The following is a 20,608-nucleotide window of genomic DNA, read 5'->3' as shown; positions in this document are numbered from 1 at the left end:
TGGCAAGAATGTCTTTCCTCAGATTAGGAGACCAAAACTGTACGCAATACTCCAGGTGTCGTCTCACCAAGACCCTGCACAACTGCAGATGTTGTTCTAAATGGAAGGTAGACACAAAATGCTGCAGTATCTCAGCAGGACAGGCAGCATCTCTGGAGAGAAGGTATGGGTGATGTTTTGGGTTGAGACCCTTCTACAGAAACGTCACCCATTCCTTCTCTCCAGAGAAGCTGCCTGTCCCGCTGAGTTACCCCAGCATTTTGTGTTGATGACTGGTTTAATTCTGATGATTAAAAACAATCTAATGGCATCATATTGCATGTTTTATTCAGGCTGGCACTGATGGAGAAAACGAATGGCTCCTTGCTCACAGACAGTAGCTCTGCCACTGGAAGTGTGTAAGTATTGTGAACAAATAGAGCTGGAAAAACTGGGACCAAGTATGATTTATACATGGCCGAATGCAATGCATTTTAATTAACTATTTATCAGCATTAGGCAAGGAACGCAACATTAAAATTGCTGAGAAAAAATGTTTAATTATCATTGTATCAACAATCTGGCGGTATTTGTGATTTTCTTTTGGAGGGAGATAACATGCATGAAGTGATAAAGATTTTAAAACATTTTTGCATGATAGTAGAAGAGTGAAATGAGATTGTATCATTTGTTCTTTGAGCAGTGACGATGAACACACACTAATTCAACAGTTCTGCCAAACACTGGGGAGCGAATCTCCAGTGAACCAGCCTCAGAGTCCTGTACAGATCCTCAAGTCAGTAGAGAAAGAGGAACGGAGTGAGCTGGAACACATCATTGCCAACCTTGAGGAGGAGCAAAGGTGAGCCTGGTTCATTTTGCAACTTTTTTGATAGTCATGTTAACCCTTCGAAGGCACTCGGATATTCTTTACTTTAGTTTGGAGATACAGCATGGAAACAGGTCCTTCGTCCCACCAAGTCCATACCGACCAGCGATCCCTGCCCATTAACACTATCCTACACACACTAGGGACAATTTTACATTTATACCAAGCCAATTAACCTACAAACCAGTACGCCTTTGGAGGAAAGCGGAGCTCAGAGAAAACCAACACAGGTCATGGGGAGAATGTAAAAACTCTGCAGACAGCACGTGTAGTCAGGATGGAACCCGGGTCTCCGTCGCTGTAAAGGGCCTGTCCCACTTGGGTGTCATTTGCGTGTCACGCAGGTTGCGCGCGAGGATTTTGAGAATCCCAAAATCCTGGAATGCCGCGCGCGACCACTCGTCACTGCCCACGCCACCACGTCTCACCACGCGCCATGCTCGCATAATGCACGCCATGTGCACGTCGTAACACGTAAATGATGTCGGGTAAATGATGCGCAAATAACGCCCAAGTGGGCCAGGCCCTTAAGGCAGTAGCTCTATCGCTGCGCCACTGTGCCACCTATTCTGTTTTTCCCCCCATTATCCTCCTATTGACTATTGATCAAATTGAGAATCGAGTGCGCAGTGTTCAGAAAGTACCCCATCATCCTGACACCCATCAATCCCCTCCATCTCCATAACATCCACCAAACTCTTTTTGATTCTGAATCTCGTGCGTTCATCTTTTTACACGAATTGTATTCATTCTGCTCTCAACTGCCACCTCCCAAGTGAATTTTCAAGAAATGCTTTCTCTGCTCTCACCTTAACATCTCCTCAACCCACAAATATCTTCGGTTACATGTGGAGTTGCTGTTTCACCGCAGCAGTAGAGTCGCTGCCTCACGGCGCCAGAGGCCCGGGTTCCATCCCCACCATGGGTGCTGCCTGTACTGTGTTTGCATGTTCTCCCCGTAACCTGCGTGGGTTTTCTCCGGGTGCTCCGGTTTCCTCCCACACTCCAAAGACGTACAGGTATGGATGCGAATTGGCTTGGTAAAAATATAAATTCTCCGTTGTGTGTGTGTGTGTGTGTTAGGTAGCGTCAGTGTGCGGGGATCGCTGGTCGGCGTGGACTCGGTGGGCTGAAGAGCCTGTTTCCGCGCTGTATGTCTAAACTAAACTAAGTGAATGGAACCAACTAATTGCTTTTGTTACTGCAGGAATCTACAAACTGAGTATGAAGAGTTGAAGCAGCAACAGATTCTGAGAGGCGTCAAGGCCCTGCCGTCACCACCTTTCTCACCGACTCAACAGAACTATCTGGATGCTGAGCTGCTGGCCGAAGCAAAGCTTCTGCGGCAACACAAGGGAAGACTGGAGGCCAGAATGCAGATTCTGGAGGACCACAACAAACAACTGGAATCACAGTTGTACCGGTTGCGAAAACTGTTGGAAGAGGTATAGTGTAATCAGCAAAGATAGACACAAAAGGCTGAAGAGGTTACTAGGGAAATTGACGAGGGTAAGGCAGTGGATGTTGTCTATATGGACTTTTGTAAGGCCTTTGACAAGGTTCCTCATGGAAGGTTGGTTAAGAAGGTTCAACTGTTGGGTATAAATGCAGGAATAGCAAGATGGATTCAACAGTGGCTGAATGGGAGAAGCCAGAGGGTAATGGTGGATGGCTGTTTATCGGGTTGGAGGCAGGTGACTAGTGGGGTGCCTCAGGGATCTGTGTTGGGTCCTTTGTGTTTGTCATGTACATCAATGATCTGGATGAAGGTGTGGTAAATTGGATTAGTAAGTATGCAGATGATACCAAGATAATGATACCAAGATAATGTGGATAATGAAGAGGATTTCCAAAGTCTACAGAGTGATTTAGGCCATTTGGAAAAATGGGCTGAAAGATGGCAGATGGAGTTTAATGCTGATAAATGTGAGGTGCTACACCTTGGCAGGACAAATCAAAATAGGACGTACATGGTAAATGGTAGGGAATTGAAGAATACAGTTGAACAGAGGGATCTGGGTATAACCGTGCATAGTTCCTTGAAGGTGGAATCTCATATAGATAGGGTGGTAAAGAAAGCTTTTGGTATGCTAGCCTTTATAAATCAGAGCATTGAGTATAGAAGCTGGGATGTAATGTTAAAATTGTACAAGGCATTGGTGAGACCAAATCTGGAGTATGGTGTACAATTTTGGTCGCCCAATTATAGGAAGGATGTCAACAAAATAGAGAGAGTACAGAGGAGATTTACTAGAATGTTGCCTGGGTTTCAACAACTAAGTTACAGAGATAGGTTGAATAAGTTAGGTCTTTATTCTCTGGAGCGCAGAAGGTTAAGGGGGGACTTGATAGAGGTCATTAAAATGATGAGAGGGATAGACAGAGTTGATGTGGACAAGCTTTTTCCTTTGAGAATAGGGAAGATTCAAACAAGAGGACATGACTTCAGAGTTAAGGGACAGAAGTTTAGGGGTAATATGAGGGGGAACTTCTTTACTCAGAGAGTGGTAGCGGTGTGGAATGAGCTTCCAGTGGAAGTGGTGGAGGCAGGTTCATTGGTATCATTTAAAAATAAATTGGATAGGCATATGGATGAGAAGGGAATGGAGGGTTATGGTATGAGTGCAGGCAGGTGGGACTAAGAGGAAAAAAATTTGTTCGGCACGGACTTGTAGGGCCGAGGTGGCCTGTTTCCGTGCTGTAATTGTTATATGGTTATATGGTAACTCAGCGGGACAGGCAGCACCTCTGGAGAGAAGGAATGGATGAAATTTCGGATCGAGTTTTGAAGAAGGGTCTCGACCCGAAACGTCACCCATTCCTTCTATCCAGAGATGCTGCCTGGTCCGCGGAGTTACTCCAGCATTTAGAGTCAATCTTCAGTGTAAACCAGCATCTGCAGTTCCTTCCTACACAGAGTGTAATCAGCATTTTGCCCAATGGATACAAATGGTGAAATTGTGCTATGGGCAGTTTCTCAATGTTAAATGTGTAGATTTTCTTGTGACAGTGACCTGAGACAAACGGAAACTTGAAAGGTTACAAAGAGTCTTTAAGAAAAATAATTCCGGTTTTGTTTGGTTCCAATGGTTGACGGAGACGAGTTGTGGAAGTAGTTGTGGTACTTAACTCCATGTTCCTTCTCATCATGACTGCATCTCATTACCAGTGCCAGCATTGCATTACATACGTAACTACCTCCTTCTCATGGGTGTACCAGCACTTAATATTTCTAATTCTGACCTGTTAGTCTTTCTACCATTGTGTTTAAGAAGGAACTGCAGATGCTGGAAAATCAAAGGTAGACAAACCTCCGCTCGGTCCGCAATAACCAACCTGCCTCCGCTCGGTCCGCATTAACCAACCTGATCTCCCTGTGACTCAGCACATCAACTCCCCCTACCATTCCGAATCCGACCTTTCTGTCCTGGGCCACCTCCATGGCCAGAGTGAATCCCACCGAAAATTGGAGGAGCAGCACCTCATATTCCGCTTGGGCAGTCTGCACCCTAGCGGCATAAACATTGAATTCTCCAATTTCCGGTAGCCCTTGCTGTCTCCTCCTCTTCTCCTCCCCTTCTCAGCTTTCCCTCAGCCCTTGGGCTCCTCCTCTTCCTTTCTCCTTTCTTCCTCCCCCTCCACCCCACATCAGTCTGAAGAAGGGTTTAGGCCGGAAACGTTGCCTATTTCCTTCGCTCCATAGATGCTGCTGCACCCGCTGAGTTTCTCCAGCACTTTTGTCTACCAGTCTTTCTTCCATACTTGATTCAGCCAGATTGTCCTCTCTTTCTCAATCTATCTGCCAGATTAGCCAAAATCCCCTTGACCATACAAATAGGCTGTCTTGAACTCATGGCCTTTGCTATTCCATATCCATTTTTCCTTCTGTGAAACATTGGGAGATCTTACCGTTCATATAAATGTTGATGAACATACTTACTAAAACATATTGTTCAATAAACCGCTGACTGGATAGCACGCAACAAAAGCTTTTCAATGTACCTCGGTACACGTGACAATAAACTAAACTGAACTGAACTAAATGTTTATGTTTGTGACAGAACATAAAACATTCCATTGAATTTATTTTATTCAAAAATGAAGCATATCCACAATTTAATCCACATATTGCCAAGTGTGTAGGACTAATACTGGTTTGTTTCCTTTCTAAAACGTATATTGTAATCGCACCAATTTTTTCCATGCAGTGCTCAGATTTTTGTCTCATGTGAATCTGAAATTGACATTATACAAGAGGTGAAGGATACAGTGCCCTCCATCATGTTTGGGACCTTGTCCAATTTCTCTTGTCATCCAGACTTCCTTACTTTCACAGTTCACTTGCCCTGCCCTTCACTCTTACAGGAACTTGCATGCCTTGAACTCCAATCATCACTCTTTCATAGGCTTCCTACTTTCCACATGTTCCTTTGCCTGCCGACATCCTACTCCAATCATTTTGTGTCCCGCTGAGTTACTCCGGCATTTTGTGTTCCTCCATTGTCAGAGTGAGGCCCAGCGCAAGTTGGAGGAACAGCACCTCATATTTTGCTTGGGTAGTTTACACCCCAGCGGTATGAACATTGACTTCTCTAACTTCAGATAGCCCTTGCTTTCTCTCTCTATCCCCTTCCCCTTCCCACTTCTCCCACCAGTCTTACTGTCTCCGACTACATTCTATCTTTGTCCTACCCCCTCCCCTGATGTCAGTCTGAAGAAGGGTCTCGACCCGAAACACCACCCATTCCTTCTCTGCAGAGATGCTGCCTCACCCACTGAGCTACTCCAGCATTTTGTGTCTACTCTAATCAACCTTGCCCCAATTCAGAACTTTAACTTGTCCTTATCCATAACTATTATAAAACTAATAAGAACAGTGGCCGCTGATCCCTCGAGTCTCTCCCACAGACACTTCAGTCACTTGTCCTTCCCAATTTCCAAAGATCAGATCAAGCTTTGCCCTCTCCCCTGTAGGCCCCCCCTCTATATTTTGGCTGAGAAAGCTTTGCTGAACACATTTGACAAATTCCACCCTGTCTATGGTTTGGCACTGTGGATGTCCAGAATCTATTGGGAAAGTTAAATGCCTCTGCTGTGACAAATGTATTAGTCTCGTAATCTCACCGCATACTTGTTCTTTGAATTCCCGCTGACTATTTAGGGGGTCTAAAGTACACTCCTAACCCGCTGATCATCACCATTTTATTTCTACACATCACCCGCATAGCCTCAATGGACAAATGTTTTACCCTTTATTTAAAAAATAGCAATAAGGACATGCCAGGGAGCTACAAGCCAGTGAGCCTGTGTCGGTGCTGGTAAACGTGTGGAAGGGGCTTCTCAGGAACAGAATTTACCAGGCACAGATTGATAAGGGACAGTTATTGTGGCTTTGTGCATGAAAAATCATGCCTCACTAATCTGGCAGAATATATTGATCAACCAAGAAGATTGATGAGGGCAGGGCACTAGACAATGAGAATATGGACGAGCAAGGCCTTTGACTAAAGGGCCGGTCCCACCAGCATGCGACTCCATGTGGCAAGCTCGACCTAACGTGGTCGCTTGAGCCTTACGGCCTCGCGGGACCGGTCCCACTACGATCGCTGGAGCCGTATGGAGTTGTGCGGAGCCGGTCCCGACATCGCGAAGGGCTCCAAAAAACTGACCCTTCAAAAATTCCGCGCGGCAACGGCCTGCCGGTCCACAGCCGCCTCGAGGCCGTAAGCACCGCCTGGACGGGCGTGCGCACCATCTCTACACCGTACGCAGCATCTTGATGGCGTACGTCACGAGCGAACTTCCCACGGACTTCGCTTGAACTTCACGTCACTCACTCGACCTCCGCGCGCCCCCGCTTCCAGTTTGGTCACGCATGCAGGCGCATGCTAGTGGGACCGGCCCTGTACCCAATCAGTACCCCGTTCCTGCCTTCTCCCCATATCCGTTGACTCCGCTATCTTTAAGAGGCCTCTGTCTATCTTCAGTTCGTTTGCAAGGTGGGCTAGCCAAATGTTTTCAACATTGGTTGGAGATGGAGTCAAAGAGTAGTTGTGGAGAGTGCTTTTCTACTGGAGGTCTGTGAGTTCCCCAGGGTCCATGCTGTGTCCGCTTTTGTTTGTCTTATGCATTCATAATTAGTATCGGAATTTAATTAACATTGTTAGTAAATTTGTGAACACACCAAATTTGGTGTGCAAAGTTAGCAAACAGTGAGCGAAGATATCGAAGTTTACAATACGCTCTAGATCAGTCGGGAAGTTGGGCCAAGGAACTGCTAATGAACTTTAACTCTGACAAGTGTGAGGTGTTTGGTATGTCAAACTTGCTGGGCAAATGGTAGAGCCTTGGAGAAGGTTGCAGAACAGAGGGATCTGCAAGTACAGGTGTATGCTTCCCTGAAAGCGGCGAGTCAGGTGGAAAGTGGACAGAAGGGTCCTCCAGGACAATTTCTACACTCGGAAGGTAGTCGGTATCTAGAACCAGCTTCTGGAGAAGCTATAGAAACAGATGTGATTATGATTGTTCGAAGACATTTGGACAGATGCCTTGATTGAAAGAATTGAGATAGGACAAATGCAGACAAATGGGTTTCACCTGGTATGCCAACGTTGTTGCCATAGATAAGGTGGGCCGAAGGGCCTATTTCCATCTTTATAACTAGGATTCTAACTAACCAAATCTTCCTGAAGTATGGTGCTTTTCAAATATGCAAAATACAACATCCCATGGCACATTCCCACACATGCGAGTGGGATAATGTCCTGTTTGAGTAATGTTTGATAAACTCTGCTAGTTCTTTTCAGAATAATGCCAATGAATCATGAGAATGAGTAGATGGACCCTCAGTTTGCCATCTCGACTAAAGATGGCTTCTCTAACAGTACAAATCCCTCGCTGTGGTGGAAGAAGATATTTAAGCGCCAGCTCAGATTCATCTTCATGAGTGATAGGAGCGGAATTAATCCATTCTGCCCATCAAGTCTACCCCACCATTCAATCATGGCTGATCTATCTGTCCCTCCCAACCCCATTCTCCTGCCTTCCCCCTATAACCCCTGACAGCCGTACTAATCAGGAATCTATCTATCTCTGCCTGAAAATATCCATTGACTTGGTGCAGAAATACTACCAACACAATACAGCTACCACACTGGGAGTGTTCTCTGAATTTATTGCCACATGAGGAATGGTGTTTCAATTTATAATCAAATTGGAAATACCTGTTCAAATATGTCGTCTAATTGGGAAGGTGTTTCCACAGTTCCGAGTGTTGGTAATTAGATGTGCCAGGCACTGATCAGTCGTGAATATTGCTCTGACCTTGGCAGCTAAAGTGAAGCAACTCCTGTTTCCTGAGCTAATTTAGAATGCTCTTCCTATTCTTCCAGCCAATTGACAAACTTCTTCCTGTCTACCATGCCAGTGAGATTTATAGTATTGTAGGGCACCGTACTTTAAAAAAATAAACCAAACGATGGAAACATCTTAAATGATAATTGTATTTGTCACAAGGCGTTAAGGAAGCTGGACTTTCTGTATAACGACCAGCAGATCAGTAATAACCCAGAGACAGACACAAATGTCCCGCTGACAGACTCAGCGGGACAGGCAGCATCTCTGAAGAAAAGGAATAGGTGACATTTCGGGTAGCGGCCTTTCTTCAGACTGAGAGTCAGGGGAGAGGGAAACGAGAGATATAGACGGTGATGTAGAGAGATAGAGGACAAATGAATGAAAGATATGCAAAAGAGTAATGGCCCTGTCCCATGGTACGAGTTCATTCCAAGAGCTCTCTCGAGTTTGCCCTGATTCGAACTCGGAGATTTACGGTAATGGCCGCTCGTGGACATTTTTCAACATGTTAATAAATCTTCACAAGTCTTCCCGAGCTTACCTGCCGTTAGCGAGTCTTCCCGAGTACCTGCCGTTAGCGTTACGAGCCGCTAAGAGACGCCCCCGAGCTCCGACGTACCCACTACGTTCATTCTCCGTGCTTACCACGAGTTTGATTTTTTTTAAACTCGGGAGAGCTCTTGGAAGGAACTCGTACCGTGGGACAGAGCCATCACAATGATAAAGGAAACAGGCCATTGTTAACTGTGAGCAGGGTGAAAACGTGTTACAGACAATGAGACTCAACAAGACGACTTTGAAGCTGGTATGACTTGGGTGGCGGAGGGAGGGAGAGAGAGGGAATGCAAAGGTAATGGGCCTGTCCCACTTAGACGATTTTTTAGGCAACTACAGGCGACTAGTTTGTCGCCACATGTTCACCGGTGGTCGGCGGGAGTAGTCTTCTCAGTCGCGCAAAAAGTCGTAGAGCCTTTCTGGTCACCGCTAAATGTTGAAAAATATTTGGCGACAGTGGGTTTGACGCCATTGAGCGTAGCTTGACTTCTCCTGACGTAGGTGAAGTCGTAGGCTGTCGCCAGGATGACGTAGGTTGCCGCCGGTTTTGCAGCAACTTACTATGACAGTCGCCGGCAGTTGCCTAAAAAATCGGCCAAGTGGGACAGGCCCATCACTTGAAGTTAGAGAAGCCACTGGATTGTAAACTGCCCAAGCAAAATATAAGGTGCTGTTTCTCTAATTTGTGTTTGTCCTCATTCTGAGGCCAATAAGCCACAGTCTTTAATTATGCTTAAGTATAATTTCTCATCTCTGAATATGTTATTGCAATTTCACTTAGACGATTTCTTTTTTTTTCCCAGCCATTAACAGAATCAAAGCTGAACGGAGTAAATGCTGTTTCTTCGCCTGGTTCCCTTCAGTTTGCTGAAAACAGTCAAACAATTAACGAGGTGCTCGGCTCGGCTCACAGACAGGTTGGTGGTGATTACTTTCAAAATTCACTCCCTGAAGTGCCAAAAGAAAGGGCCCCTTATCATTCTGACAAGTTAAAACATTACCAGTACCATTACACTTGGCATGGACATTTTAGTTTTAGTCTTGTCTAGTTTATTGTCACGTGTACCGTGGTACAGTGAAAAGCTTTTGTTGCGTACTATCCAGTCAGCGGAAAGACAATACATGATTACAATCGAGCCACCTAAAGTGTATAGATACACAATAAGGGAATAAGAATTGTTGCTGAAGGAATAGAGATTTAGGAGCGTGTTGTGATTGTAGATCTGCTTCTGTGGCTAGCAAACAAATAGTCACCTGGTTTAGGCGCCATCTTGGAATTGTTTAGAGCATGGACTATTAAAAGGCCATTCAACCCATCCAGCCTACGCTGACCACAAACCCAGCTTTATCGCTTCTGTTCCCCAGTCTCCTTCATCTGATTGCTTAAGGTGGTATAACCTAGGGTCCAAGTTTAACGAAAGAACTCACTGCAGCTTGCATCCATTAACTTTTTGGCAAATAAAGCTGCAGAGAGTTCTTTTGTTAACCTTGGAAAGCAAGTTATACCTCCTTAAGCACTACATTCACTCAGATGAAGGACATTGTAGTTGGGGAGTTTAGAGAGAAGGCGGATGGAATTGTATTGAAAAGGAAACATGGTCTGCCTTTCCAGTCCAAAAAGTCAACAGAAACAACTATGCTGGGTTCGGCAAGACTAATAGGGTTCTCATTTAGTTTCATTTAGAGATACAGCGCGGAAACGGCCTTTTGGCCCACTAACACTAATCCTACACCAACTAGGGACAATTTACAGTTTTACCAATGTCAATTAACCTACAAACCTGTACGTCTTTCGAGTATGAGAGGAAACCGGAGCACCCGGGGAAAACCCACGCAGGTCACAGAGAGAACGTGCAAACTCCATACAGACAGCGCCCATAGTCAGGAATGAAACAGGGTCTCTGATGCTGTACGGCAGTAACTCAACCACAACGCCACCATGCTGTCATATTATGGGATTTTAATTTTACCAAGACTTCCACTAAAGCAGAGTGGAATTAGTCAAATGTATTCAGGAAAGCCAATATGTAGAGGACAAAGGAAGTCAAAGACAGCGTACAACTAAAAAAGAATAACATTGCAAAGATGAGTGAGAAGCTGGAGGATTGGGAAGCTTTAAAAAAACAACAGCAAGGCAATAAGAGGGGAAAAGATGAAACACGAAGTTAAACCAGCCAATTATATAAAAGGATAGCAAGAGTTTCTTCAGTTATATAAAGAGCAAGAAAGAGGCAAGAGTGGACGTTGGGCCGCTGGAGAATGATGCAGGAGATGTGATAATGGGGAATAAAGAAATGGCAGAGGAGTTGAATAACTTTTTAGCATCAGTCTTCACAGTGGAAGACACCAGTAACGTGCCTGAAATTCAAGAGCGTCAGGGGGTGGAAGTTAGTGGAGTGGCTATTACTAGGGAGAAGCTGCTTGGGAAGCTGAAAGGGCTGAAGGTGGAGAAGTCACCTGGACCAGATGGACTGCACCCTAGGGTTCTGAAAGAGGTGGCTTTAGAGATTGTGGACGCATTGATAGTGATATTTCAAGAATCACTAGTCAGGAGTGGTTCCAGACCATTGGAAAATTGCCAATATTACCCCGCTGCACAAGAAGGGAGCAAAGCAGAATAGTGGGAACTATAGGCCGGTTAGTCTGACTTCAGTGGTTGGTAACATTTTAGAGTCCATTATAAAGGATGAGGTTACGGAGTACATCGAAGTTCATGATAAAATAGGCTGAAGTCAGCATGGCTTTGTGAAGGGGAGGTCTTGCCTGATGAACTTGCAAGAATTCTTTGAAGAAGTAAATAGCAGGATAGACAAAGGAGAGTTAATGGATGATGACTTCGATTTTGAGAAAGCCTTTGGTAAGGTGCCATACGTGAGGCTGCTTAGGAAGATTAGAGCCCATAGTATCAAAGGGCAGATACTAGCATAGATAGCAGGTAGACAAAAATGCTGGAGAAACTCAGCGGGTGCGGCAGCATCTATGGAGCGAAGGAAATAGGCAACGTTTCGGGCCGAAACCCTTCTTCAGACTGGATTGTTGGCTGGATGGTAGAAGGCAAAGAATGTATTTTTCTGGTTGGCTGCCAGTGACTAGCGGAGTTCCGCAGGGCTCGGTGCTGGGGCCATTACTCTTCACGTTGTATATTAATGATTTGGAAGAAGGCTTTGTGGCCAAGTTTGCAAATGATACGAAGATCATTAGGGAGGCACGGTGGTGCAGCGGTAGAGTTGCTGCCTTACAGCACGGGAGCTGTCTGTACGGAGTTTGTACATGGGTTTTCCCCGAGATCTTCGATTCCTCCCACACTCCAAAGAGGTACAGGTTTGTAGGTTAATTGGCTTGGGTTTGTATACTTGTTATAAGTGTAAATTGTCCCTTGTGTGTGCAGGCTTGTGTTAATGTGCGGGGATCGCTGGTCGTTTGCGGACTCGGTGGGCCGAAGGGCCTATTTCCATGCTGAATCTCTAAACTAAACAAAAACTAAATATGTGGAGAGGCAGGTAGTGTAGAGAAAGCAGGGACTCCACAGAAGGACTTGGACATGTTGGGAGAGTGGGCAGAGAAGTGGCAGATGGAATACAGTGTAGCAAAGGGTGGAGTCGTGCATTTTGGTAGTAGGAATAAAGGCGTAGACTATTTTGGAAATTGGGATTGAATTTAGGAATTGGAGGTGCAAAATGACTTGGGATTCCCAAAGTCGAATCAGTAGAAAAGAAGGCAAATGCAATGCTAGCATTTAGTTCGAGAGGGCTAGAATATAAAAAACAAGGATGTAATGCTGAGGCTCTATAAGGCGCTGGTCAGGCCCCATTTGGAATATTGTGAGCAATTTTGGGCACCATATCTGAGGAAGGATGTGCTGGCTCTGGAGAGGGTCCAGAGGCGGTTTACAAGAATGATCCCAGGAATTAGTGGGTTAACCTATGATGTTTGATGACATTGGGCCTGTACTCACTGGAGTTTAGAAGAATGAGGGAACCTCTCATTGAAACTTTCGTTGCATTTCGTTGTCTCTGTACTGTACACTGACAATGACAATTAAAATTGAATCTGAATCTGAATCTGAAACTTACCAAACAGTGAAAGGCCTGGATAGAGTGGATGTGGAGAGGATGTTTCCACTAGTGGGAGAGTCTAGGACTAGAGGTCATAGCCTCAAAATAAAAGGACGTTCCTTTCGGAAGGAGATAGGGAGGAATTTCTTTAGTCCGAGGGAGGTGAATCTGTGGAATTCATTGTCACAGAAGGCTGTGGGGGTCAAAGCAATGGATATTTTTATCTCCAAGGAATAAAGTCCTGGTCAACATCTCAGGCCCTCGAGTCCAGGCAATATCCTTGTAAATCTCTGTACCTTTTCCGACAATAACATTTTCCCTATTACAGGGTGACCAAAACTGGATACAGTACTCTGGAAATAGCCTAAACAATGTCATAGAGTCAAACAGCGTGAAAACAGGCCCTTCGGCCCAACTTGCCCACACCGACCAACATGTTCAATCTACACTAGTCCCACCTGCCTGCATTTGGCCCACATCCCTCTAAACCCCCCCCCCCCCCTTAACCCTATGTCATCTGTTTCTCGATTCCCCTACGAGCAAGAGTTCTGCAGGTTTACCTAATCTAGGCCTCCCATGATTGTGTACACTTCTATAAGATCACCCCTCATCCTCCTGCGCTCCAAGGTATAGAGTCCTAACCTCCTCAACTGTTCCTTATAGCTCAGGCCCTCGAGTCCAGGCATCCTCTGTGCCATTTCCAACTTCACAACACCCTTCCTATAACATGGTGCCCAAAACTGAACACACTACTCTAAATGTGGTCTCACCAATGTCTACTGCAACATGACGCTCCCAACTTCTATACTCAATACCCTTGACTGATGAAGACCAATGTGTCAAAGGCCTTTTTGACCACCCTATCTATCTGCGACACCACTTTCATGGAACCATGTACCTGTACTCCTAGATCCCTCTGCCCTACCATTCACTGTGTAGGTCCTGCCATGTTAGACTTCCCAAAATGCAACACCTTCACATTTCTCTGTATTAAATTCCATCACCCATTCCTCTGCCCAGCTGATCAAGATGCAATTCTTGCTGCCTATTTGACAACTGTAGCATAACATCTCAACTTCTATACTCAAGACCAAGGTGCCGAAAGCCTTCTGGAGCACTATATTCCTGTGATTGTCACTTTCAGGAATCTATAGAGGTGTACAAAACCGTGAGGGGATTTGATAGGATTAACGCGCACTTTTACCCAGGGATGAAGAACCTCAGGATTTAGGATGAAGGTGAGAGGGTTAAGAGTGAAAAGGAACATGAGGGGCCAAGTTGGAGCAGTTCAATTCAGTTTAGTTTCTCGTCACGAGCACCGAAAAGCTTTTGTTGCATGCTATCCAGTCAGCAGAAGGACAAAACATGATTACAATCGAGTCATTTACTGGTGTATAGATATGTGATAAGGGAATCATAGTTAAAGTGAGAAATATTGATGTAGTAGAGATTTCAGAGTGCGATTGTAATGTGTGATTGTTGATCTGTTTTTGAGGTCAGCATGCAAAGATTTACGACAACTGCATTTAAAATACACTTGGACAGGTGTATGGATAGGAAATCCATCTTATTGAAACATATAAGATTATTAAGGGTTTGGACATGTTAGAGGCAGGAAACATGTTCCCGATGTTGGGGGAGTCCAGAACCAGGGGCCACAGTTTAAGAATACGGGGTAAGCCATTTAGAACGGAGATGAGGAAACACTTTTTCACACAGAGGGTTGTGAATCTGTGGAATTCTCTGCCTCAGAAGACAGTGGAGACCTATTCTCTGGATGCTTTAGAAACATGGAAAATAGGTGCAGGAGGAGGCCATGGCTGATCGTCCCCAATCAACAACCCATAGAAACATAGAAAATAGGGAGAGAGTTAGATGGAGTTCTTAAAGATAGCGGAGTCAGGGGACATGGCGAGAAGGCAGGAATGGGGTGCTGATTGGGGATGATCAGCCATGATCATATTGAATGGCGGTGCTGGCTCGAAGGGCTGAGTGGCCTACTCCTGCACCTATTGTCTATTGTCTATTGAAACATTTGGAGGGATATGGGCCAAATCTGGGCAAATAGAACTAGTTTCTTTGGGGCATCTTGATTGCTTAGATGAGTTGGGACAAAGGGCCTGTTTCCATGTTTTTTTTCCAAGTCAAGTCAAGTTTATTCGTCACACACACATACGAGATGTGCAGTGAAATGAAAAGTGGCAATGCTCGCGGACTTTGTGCAAAAAGACAAACAAACAAACTACAAACAGAATGTTGTATACCTCCTTGAATCTTTTCAGCCATCTCCTGACAAAAGAACAATCTGTTTTTTCCCAGTCCACCATGTCTCTTTATCATGCACCTGTCTGCCCATCTTCCTCTCTTTGCAAATTGGAGGAACAGCATCTCATGTTTTGCTTGGGCAGCTTACAGCCCAGTGATATCAACACTGATTTCTCTCACTTCAGGAAACCCCAGCATTCCCTCTCACTGTATCCCTCCCCCACCCAAGTCGCACTAGCTTCTTGTTTTCACCCTACCAACAGCTAACAATGGCCTGTTTCCTTTATCATCGTTACTTTTTTGCATATCTTTCATTCATTGTTCTTTATCTCTCTACATCACCATCTATATCTCCCATTTCCCTTACCCCTAACCAGTCTGAAGAAGGTCTCGACCCGAAACGTCACCCATTCCTTCTCTCCAGAGATGCTGCCTGTCCCGCTGAGTTACTCCAGCCGCTTGTATCTGTCATCCTCGCTTTGGCAACTGTTTATTGCCACCAATTATTTGTCCCAAAAGAGATCCCATGATCCAAAAACCTGAAGCTTCAACTCTCAGGAACATATAGTCATTGTTCCAGCTCCTGTGCCACACATTCATCATAATGCTTCCAAAAACGTTAAATATTGCAACTTGCATTTGGGATCATAAAAGTTGTGTGTTATATTAGTGTATGCTGTAGTAATAATAATAATAATACAATTTATTTGCGGGCGCCTTTCAAAGACTCAAGGACACCACACAGAAATTAACAAGAGAGAAAAAACATATAGTCGTAGTAAAATAAATAATAAGGACATCACCAATACACAAATTAAAGACAGAAATCGCTCCAAAGACAAAAAATCAAAAAACACAATGTGAAGAGAGAGCAGCGGCAGCTAAACCGCGCCAGCGTCCACTCTCCCTTCCGACAGCCATCTTGGACACAGACTAACATATTCACTTACACACAAAAAATCATTCCCCCCACAATGGTTACCACTGGGGGAAGGCACAATGTCCAGTCCCCAACCCCAGTTCTCCCAAAGTCAGGCCTAGAGGCCTCCGCTGTACGCCTTCATATTAGAAGTAGTCACATTTGTCGATGTATGGTTCTTCTAAATGTTTTCATCTCAATGTGCAGATGAATTATTGATTCCGCCCCAAGACACAAGTACAGACCTGACGGATGTGATGGAGAAAATCAACAGTTCATTCCCTGGCTGCAGCCGTAAGTACACTGATGGATCTCAAAAACAAACTTTGAACAGCACAGCACAGGCACATTGACTTTCATCATCCAGAGTATTGAGTATAGAAGATAGACACAAAAAGCTGGAGCAATTCAGCGGATCAGGCAGCATCTCTGGAGAGAAGGAATGGATGACGTTTCGGGTCGAGACCCTTCTATAGAAATTCGGAGGTCATGTTTCTGTGTTGTAAGACTTTGGTGAGACCACATTTGGAGTATTGTATTCAGTTCTGGGCAACAAGTTATAGGAAAGATGTTGTCAAGCTGAGAGGGTGCAGAGAAGATTTACGAGGATATTGCCAGGACTAGAAGGGTGTGTGTGTGAGCTATCAGGAGAGGTTGCATAGACTGGTACTCTATGCCTTGGAGCGCAGGAGGATGAGGGATGAACTTATAGAGGTGTATAAAATCATGAGAGGAAATGACTGGGGTAGATGCACAGAGTCTCTTGCCCAGAGTAGAGATATCGAAGAGCAGAGGACATAGGTTTAAGGTGAAGGGGAAAAGATTTAATAGGAATCTGAGGGGTAACTTTTTAACACAGAGGGTGGTGTGTGTACGGAACACGCTGCCAGAGGAGATAGTTGAGGCTGGGACTATCCCAACGTTTAAGAAACAGTTAGACAGGAACATAGATAGGACAGGTTGGAGGGATATGGACCAAACGCAGGCAGGTGGGACTGGTGTAGCTGGGACGTATGTGGGCACGTTTGGTCGAAGGGCCTGTTTCCACGCTGGATGACTCGACAACAGGTCCTTCGGCCCATCATGTTTGTGCTGAACATGACTTGGAGCGCTTCTACCGTCGTCTCCGCCTCACAGCGCACTTCCATGGGAAGGAGTCCTCGCCCCCTAATGATGACCCTTTTTCCTGTCTCCAACGCACCCCCTCCTCGTGGAACCCCTCTCGTAAAGTCCCGGCTCTAGAACTCTTTATCCAGAACTGCCGCCGTGACGTCAACCCCATCAACTTCTCCACTCCCTTGTCTCACTCTAATCTTTCCCCCTCTGAACGCACTGCCATTGAATCACTCCGCAAAAACCCAGATTGGGTCATCAAACCAGCCGACAAGGGAGGTGCCGTGGTAGTCTGGCGCGTCGATCTCTACAAAGCTGAGGCCACGCGCCAACTCTCGGACACCTCCTCCTACTTACCCTTGGACCATGACCCCACTGACGAGCACCAGGCCACCATATCTAGCACCATCACCGACTTCATCAATTCCCACGCCCTGCCCGACCAAGCTTCCAACCTCATCGTTCCCCAGCCCCGCACGGCCCGTTTTTACCTTCTCCCCAAAATCCACAAACCCGGCTCTCCCGGCAGACCCATTGTCTCTGCTTGTTCGTGCCCCACCGAACTCATCTCCACATACCTTGACTCCATACTATCCCCCTTGGTCAAATCCCTTCCCACCTATGTTCTAGACACCTCAGACACTCTCCGCCGCCTCCACGCATTCCACTCTCTAGGCCCTCACCCCCTCATCTTCACCATGGATGTCAAGTCACTATACACCTCCATCCCCCACCAGGATGGCCTCAAAGCCCTCCGGTTCTTCCTCGACCAGAGGAGCAACCTATACCCAGCCACTGACACTCTCCTCCGCTTAGCGGAGTTGGTTCTCACCCTCAACAACTTTACATTTGACTCCTCCCATTTCCTCCAAATACAAGGCGTAGCTATGGGCACACGCATGGGCCCCAGCTACGCCTGCCTCTTTGTCGGGTACGTTGAACAATCCTTGTTCAATAAGTACCAGGGCCCCATCCCCGACCTCTATCTCCGTTACATTGACGACTGCTTTGGGGCCACCTCCTGCACCTACAGACAACTGACTGACTTCATCCACTTCACCACCAACTTCCACCCGGCACTCCAATACACCTGGACCATTTCCGACACTTCCCTACCATTCCTTGACCTCACCATCTCCATCGCAGGGGACAGACTCCTGACCGACATACATTTCAAACCCACTGACTCACATGGCTATCTGGACTACACGTCTTCCCACCCTGCCCCCTGTAAAGACTCCATCCCCTACTCCCAATTCCTCCACCTACGCCGCATCTGTTCCCAGGATGAGACATTCCATACCAGGGCATCAGAAATGTCCTCGTTCTTCAGAGAACGGGGATTCCCCTCCGCCACCATAGATGAAGCTCACAACAGGGTCTCATCCATACCCCGCAACACTGCTCTCTCTCCCCATCCCCGCACTCGCAACAAGGGCAGAGTCCCCCTGGTCCTCACCTTTCACCCCACCAGCCGGCAAATACAACACATAATCCTCTGCCATTTCCGCCACCTCCAACGTGACCCCACCACTCGCCACATCTTCCCATCTCCCCCCATGTCTGCCTTCCGCAAAGACCGCTCCCTCCGCAACTCCCTTGTCAATTCTTCCCTTCCCTCCCGCACCACCCCCTCCCCGGGCACTTTCCGTTGCAACCGCAAGAAATGCAACACCTGTCCCTTCACCTCCCCCCTCGACTCCATTCAAGGACCCAAGCAGTCGTTCCAGGTGCGACAAAGGTTCACCTGTATCTCCTCCAACCTCATCTACTGCATCCGCTGCTCTAGGTGTCAGCTGATTTACATCGGTGAGACTAAGCGGAGGTTGGGCGACCGTTTCGCCGAACCCCTCCGCTCAGTCCGCAATAACCAACCTGACCTCCCGGTGGCTCAGCACTTCAACTCCCCCTCCCATTCCCAATCCGACCTCTCTGTCCTGGGTCTCCTCTCTGTCCTGGGTCTCCTCCATTGCCAGAGTGAGCAACAGCGGGAATTGGAGGAACAGCACCTCATATTCCGCCTGGGGACCTTGCGTCCGGATGGCATTAACATTGAATTCTCCCAATTTTGCTAGCCCTTGCTGTCTCCTCCCCTTCCTTAACCCTCTAGCTGTCTCCTCCCACCCTCCCATCCGCCCGCCCTCGGGCTCCTCCTCCTCCCCTTTCCCTTCCTTCTCCCCCCCACCCCCCATCAGTCTGAAGAAGGGTTTCGACCCGAAACGTCGCCTATTTCCTTCGCTCCATAGATGCTGCTGCACCCGCTGAGTTTCTCCAGCAATTTTGTGTACCTTTTATATAATGGTATATGGACACACTGATCTGTTCTGTATTCATGCCTACTATGTTCTGTTGTGCTGCAGCAAAGCAAGAATTTCATTGTCCTATCAGGGACACATGACAAACTCTCTTGAATCTTGAACAATACCATTTTAAACAATTACTATTCCCTTGTCTAGCATTCCTCTTCATACTGAAAATGTGTGCTCTCCAAACTTATTCAGGTTAAAAACCTTCATTTAAAGTCAATGTTCCACAGTACAAGAATGAATGTCAGTGGTAGGTTTGGTATTTGACAGCATAACAATGGTTGATTGTATTCCGCAGATATTGATTCCGCAGCAACATGTTCCCCTCACCAGAAACATTGAGATGACCTGCAATGGCCAACAAGTTGTGGAAAAAAATGAAAACTACATTAGACCTGAATATAATAATGAATTCCAGAAGCCTATCTTACTGAAGAAAGTTAACTCTGCACAATAGTAGTTTTAACTATTGCCTGTTCTTTGTTTTTGCTATGCAATTGTAAAATAATAATGTAATGTAAAATGTTGGACATTATTTGTTCAAACACACACCATTTCAGGAGATCTTTATACCACTTTTTACTTATAGTGTGTAAGAATACTGATGATACATTCACAAATTGTATGTGCATTTTACAATGTTTTTAAAAAAATGACACTAACACCAGCCTCTTAGAAAATTGCCTTACAACCGTGACTCCGAAAGTTCCCTGAAGAAAGTAGATTATTTTTGAAGACAGACACACACACACACACACACACACACACACACACACACACACACACACATAAAGCTGGAGTAGCTCAGCGGGTCAGGCGGCATTTCTGCAGAAAGGGAATAGGTGACGTTTCGGGTCGAGACCCTTCTTAGTTTTTCTTACGTTCTGCCAAAGTCTTGCAAATATGCATCAGAATTTAAGGATTCATGCCCAAGCAAATTTTATGAATAGGAAAAATATTTTAATGTATTGAAGCAATCTAAAGCCATGACCACCTTTCTACCTCAAACCCTCACCCCTTCATAATCACTCTTACACACTGCAATCCCCTGCATTTAAAGCTTTAATTTGCAGCATACCAAATGGCAGAAGGGTTAGTCGTGATTCATTGGTGATCTTATTTTTCTTTGATTATCTTGCTAAAAAAATGAATGAGGATCAGCTCACCATGT

At 45.8% G+C, this 20,608-nt stretch overlaps 1 protein-coding gene across 1 annotated transcript in view; it reads left to right on the top strand.

Moving 5' to 3' along the window:
* utrn (utrophin) overlaps positions 1 to 19,802 on the top strand; it is a 382,291-nt gene extending 362,489 nt beyond the window's left edge. Inside the window, 6 exon segments of the mRNA XM_055639965.1 lie at positions 333 to 398; positions 683 to 841; positions 2,076 to 2,313; positions 9,583 to 9,696; positions 16,226 to 16,312; positions 19,736 to 19,802. Of these exon segments, the coding sequence (XP_055495940.1) occupies positions 333 to 398; positions 683 to 841; positions 2,076 to 2,313; positions 9,583 to 9,696; positions 16,226 to 16,237 (589 nt within the window). The 3' untranslated portion in view covers positions 16,238 to 16,312; positions 19,736 to 19,802.
* The last annotated feature ends 806 nt before the right edge of the window (positions 19,803 to 20,608 follow it).

The sequence above is a fragment of the Leucoraja erinacea genome, chromosome 8 (genome assembly GCF_028641065.1).
Source record: "Leucoraja erinacea ecotype New England chromosome 8, Leri_hhj_1, whole genome shotgun sequence".
In the NCBI taxonomy this organism is placed as follows: Eukaryota; Metazoa; Chordata; class Chondrichthyes; order Rajiformes; family Rajidae; genus Leucoraja; species Leucoraja erinaceus.
This window is presented reverse-complemented; position numbering and strand designations above follow the sequence as displayed.